This window comes from Solanum pennellii, chromosome 12, assembly GCF_001406875.1.
Source record: "Solanum pennellii chromosome 12, SPENNV200".
Classification (NCBI taxonomy): domain Eukaryota; kingdom Viridiplantae; phylum Streptophyta; class Magnoliopsida; order Solanales; family Solanaceae; genus Solanum; species Solanum pennellii.
Genome location: NC_028648.1, coordinates 33,501,095 through 33,506,386, shown reverse-complemented (window position 1 = coordinate 33,506,386; position 5,292 = coordinate 33,501,095). Strand labels below are relative to the sequence as shown.

Sequence of the window (5,292 nt, the reverse complement as noted above, 5' to 3'; positions counted from 1 at the left end):
AATGGAATGGGGTGAATGGTTTTGAGATTAGTGATGGGGAATACTCATTTGTTGTTGACTTGGAGAAGAAGCATTGTGACTGTAGGTTGTGGATGTTGAGAGGTATTCCTTGCCCTCATGCTATTTGTGCTTATTATTACTTGAATCAAGATCCTGATCAACATGTAGAGCACTGGTATATGAAGGAAACATTTCTCAAGGCTTACAATCATTTCATCCAACCAATACCCAATATGAGAATGTGGCCTAAAACTACAAATCCATCAATAGAGCCTCCAAAACCAAGAAAAATGCCAGGCAGACCTGCCAAGAAGAGAAGAAAGAGCAAGGATGAGCCCAAAAAATGGGGGAAAATTTCCAGAAAAGGAGTAAAGATGACATGTTCCATTTGCAAGAAAACTGGTCATAACAAAGCTGTGTGTGCAAGAGTAAGTAATACTAGTCATATTCACATTTGTAAATTGCTTAAAGTTTATAATCATATGTTTTATTTTGTGGTGACATAGTATGGGAGGGGGAGCAATTCTCAACCTACAAGTCAAGGAAACAGCCACCAAAGTTATTCTCAAACAAGAGTAAGATTTGCTTTACATATTCATTTGCCTCAATTTTCAGTTAGACAGTTATTCATATGTACTTATTTTTGTTCAACAGGTTAGAACACAAAGTTCTGTTTGTCCTGATACCAGTGCTGTGCCAAGAACTGTGCCAAGAACTACCCAAACAACAGTAAGATTAGATAATGGCTATCCTTTAAAAATTCATTTGCATTTTAAGTTTGTTGTACAAGTTTTCATATATTCTTATTTATGTTATATAGTCTACAATGGGAGGTCCATCTATAATGGGAGGTCCATCACATTCTACTTCCAGAACCACATATGCAACTACACAATCAAGTCAAACAACTTCTATTTGTGCTGACACAACATCTGTGCCAAGACCTGCTCAAAATAGGGTTCAAGTTGGAACTGGAAGAGGATTGGGAAGAAAAAAAGCTAATGCAAGAGGAACTCCATTTGTTACAGAAAGGGATAGTTCTTCTAGTGAATTGCCACCTTTATCAGGTCACAAGAGACAATACAGTTCTGCCTCATTTGCTGCTGCTACTGGAGAAAACAGAAGGCCTACAACTGGTTTTGGTGTTTACTCTAATCCTACAACTGGAGCCCAAGTATTAAATGTATGTTCACTTAACATGTTTACCTATTTTAGTGTATATTTTATAGCCATATTATAATCCAACATTATGTTAAACTTTCTATCTTATATTGCAGCCTGGTACATCAAGTGAGAAGATTCTACATGGGCCAACAACATTGAAGAGTGCTTCACCAACCAATATAGACATTGGTTTTAAACCCCGTGGCCTAAAATGGAAGGGAAAAGATGCAGTCAGCACCTCACAGTTACAACAAATGAAAGCTAAAAAGAAAAACTGGAAGTAGTTCATTTGGGAAGTTGGTGTCTATTTGAAAACAATTTACTCTTTGGTTTATTTGAACACTTGTCTAATGTATTTTTGAACATTGTATTTCTGTTAGCAAGACTATGCCTATTGTAAGACAATGGTTTTCTATTACCTCTCAATGCATTTGTGTTATGTATTTCCATTACTTACTGTGTGTTATGTATTTTTCAGTAATGCATTTGTGTTATTAACTTACTTTTTGAACAACAACTACACTACCTTTCAAAGCATGCCTTTTGTTTTTGTCAATAAGAGTACTAATCAATTCAATTCCAGAAAAAAAATTCAAAACACATGGCAAGTGATCAATTCAACAGAGATCAATTCAACTCAAACTTCCAATTTGATACAAAATATTAAGGACATATACCAATTAAAACATCACTAATTGATCTAGAATAACTACCTAACTACTGCAAAACTAAACAATTAAGTATTACAATCCTGAACTACTATCAACTACAAAATATTAAAGAACCATTTAATAGTTAGTAGACAAAGAAAAACAATCACAATTCGATTAAATTTGACATTTTCCCAATCCCTTTGGAGTTTAACTTCCTTAAGCTTCTTGTTCAATACCATCAATTTCACTTCACTTTCATTCAATTGAAATTTCAAAGAATCTTTTTCTTCTTCAAGCTCTTTCACTTTTCTCTTTAGTCGATCAATCGGATTTTGACCGTCTATGAGTCTATTCATTGAGGATGATTCATCAACATTTTCAAGCGACGGATCAATCCATCTAAAATATCCACATCCACCATTTTCCTACAAACCATATAACAGTAGTAAGACGTAATAAATATACCAAAATATTGATTTTTCAAATAGTACAACAAGAACAGTTTTTGTTTGAAAAATAACAAACCTTTGATGATTTGCATCCAAAAAATCGACGACCTGGGTTCAAAGGAGTCCTCGAAGTTTTCAGTCGACAATAATAACCACACTTGCATATATCAACTTCATCGATATTTACTGAAATTTGCGACATTTGATAAAAGAGAATTGATTTAGAGAAGAAGAGAGAAACTTGGATATTTAGAGAAGAAGAGAGAAACTTGGAGATTTAGAAGTAGAAGAGAGAATTGGAGATTTAGGGTTCTAAATGGATTTTGGGGAAGAGAAATTGGGGAAGATGATTTTGGGGAAGAGAATTGGGGATTTCACTTCAACTTTAACATTGAAGTGCAATGTTACCGTTGCTGCCATGTAGGCAGTGTAAAAAATGAGAAAAAAACAAATTCACGCGCTCCATTTGCGTGAATCACAAACGATTTGCCATGTAGGCAAAAAATGGTTTTACGGTTCAAATCGGGGTGGTTAAGGTGTTCAATAGGTAGTACGTCTAGTTGAGGTGTCTAAGTGAATAGTCGGGACAAGTTTGAGTGGCCGCATATGACTTTGGCCAAATATAAATACTACACTATTTATGTCCTATTTTATTGGTTAATCGACTTAATTTTTAGGAGTCATATTGTATCTTCTATTTATTTTTAGAATATCAATCATAATTATATTTGGATACATTCCTTTAGTAAATATCTCACTTTCTCTCTCTTATTAATCTTACACGGAAAAAATACCATTGATACACTGTCTTTTTTCTTGGTATTAAAACATAGTTGCACACTATTCTTTCATCTGTCATTGTTTTCAAGAAAATGTTTGTATCTCCTTCTTGAGAATATCTTTCTTTGTTTTATTTCAAAATAATATTCAAAAAAAATTAGAAGATTTTGTGCTTCTAAAATAAATCGACTATGAACACGAAAGTTGGTTTTGATAACTCTCTGAAAGAGTCCTTGTATGATGAAGACTAATACCGATGTCAACAACTCGGTTATTTATTCAACATCAAAAATTACAATTGTTAAATTTGAAGAAGATCCGCATTATCATAGGGAATATGATTTTTATCATGTTATTCATAATTATCGAAATAATTTTTAAACACAAAAATATTTTAGTGTATACACTTTGGTGGCCGATTTGATGCAATTATTGATGATATGTTATTTTAAATAGTTGTATGTATTAAGTAATACATTTTTGTGGACGATTTGGTACAATAATTGGTAATTTTTTTATTTTAACTGTGATATTTTTTCCTTTATATATTTTGATGGATGATAAAGTTAAAATATTGATAACTTTTTTATTTTAATTTGATGGAGTGTGTGACTATTTTTATAACGATATGTTGATTTAGAACAATAAAAAAAACTTAATTTGTAATTTATGGTAAGGTTGATTTTAGTTATATATTTCAACCCTAAAATGCATAACGCCATGATCTAATCAAGTATATACAAACTTATTAGTATCATTAAACTAATTTACATGGTGTACAATGTGGTGTAACATTGTATCATGTTCAAATTTTAATAACTATAACAATTGAAAATAATTGGTGGATTTGTTTAAAAAATAATGCTGATTTGATGATTTAAAGTTGCAATATGTTATATATTTTGATGGAGGGTGTGATTAATTTTTTTGGCGATATGTTGATTTAGAACAATAAAAAATACTTAATTTATAATTTATGGTAAGTTGATTTTAGTTATATGTTCCAACCCTAAAATGCATAACACCGTGATCTAATTAAGTATATACCAACTTTTTAGAATCATTAAACTAATTTACATGGGGTACAATTTGGTGTAACTTTGTATCATGTTCAAATTTTAATAACTATAACATTTGAAAATAATTGGTGGATTTGTTTAAAAAATAAGGGTGATTTGTTGATTTAAAGTTGGAATATGTTATATATTTTGATGGAGGGTGTGACTAATTTTTTGGCGATTTGTTGATTTAGAACAAAAAAAATACTTGATTTATAATTTATGATAAGATTGATTTTAGTTATATGTTCCAACCCTAAAATGCCTAACATCATAATCTAATCAAGTATATACCAATTACTTTTTAGTATCATTAAACTAATTTACGTGATGTAACTTTGTGTCAAGTTCAAATTTTAACAACTATAACAACTGAAAAAAATTGATGTATTTGTTGATAAAAAAATAATGTGATTTGTTAATTTAAAATTGCAATACGTTATAGTTTATATACTTTGATGATTCATTTTGGTGATATGTTGATTTAGAACAATAAAAAAAACTTGTTTTATAATTGATGGTAAGCTTGAATTTTAATTATATGCTCTAACCCTAAAATGCATAACACCATAATCTAATCAAGTATATACAAACTTTTTAGTATCATCAAACTAATTTACATGGTATACAATGTGGTGTAGCCTTTATGTTAAGCTCAAATTTTAATAACTATAACTAAAATAATTGGTGAATTTGTTGGTTAAAAAACAATGGTGATTTGTTGATTTAAAGTTGCAATATGTATAGTGTATATACTGACATGGCTATTTTTTTGGTGATATGTTGGCTTAGAATTATAAAAGATATTGATTTGTAATTCATGGTAAAATTAATTTTAATTCTATGTTACAACACAATAGTACGTAACACCATAATCTAATAAAATATATACCAACTTTTTAGTATCATTAAACTAATTTATATGGTGTAATATGATTTTACTTTGGTATCAAGTTCAAATTAATCTAATTCAATTTTATCATAATGAATGTATTATACGAAATAAATTAAAATAAATAAATTAATATATTAACAACTTTAATTTTTAACTATATATTCCACCCACCTTGGTATAAAAATGATTTAACCAAAAAAAAATTGAAGACCGATAAATAAAAAAGAACAGAGAAATTATTCAGAAAATAAAATAGGGGTAAGAAATGGTTTAAAAAAAAGGAGAAAGAGACA

General features: G+C 29.8%; 1 protein-coding gene across 1 annotated transcript; it reads right to left on the bottom strand.

Annotated features, from left to right (window-relative positions):
* Nucleotides 1-1,837: 1,837 nt before the first annotated feature.
* On the bottom strand, nt 1,838-2,700 carry LOC107006187. The gene is made up of 2 exons (XM_027913336.1): nt 2,343-2,700; nt 1,838-2,242 (listed from the first exon to the last, which is right to left on the bottom strand). The coding sequence occupies exons 1-2, from the start codon at nt 2,466-2,468 to the stop codon at nt 1,931-1,933; spliced, it is 438 nt and encodes a 145-aa protein (XP_027769137.1). The 5' UTR covers nt 2,469-2,700; the 3' UTR covers nt 1,838-1,930.
* Between the last annotated feature and the right edge of the window lie 2,592 nt (nt 2,701-5,292).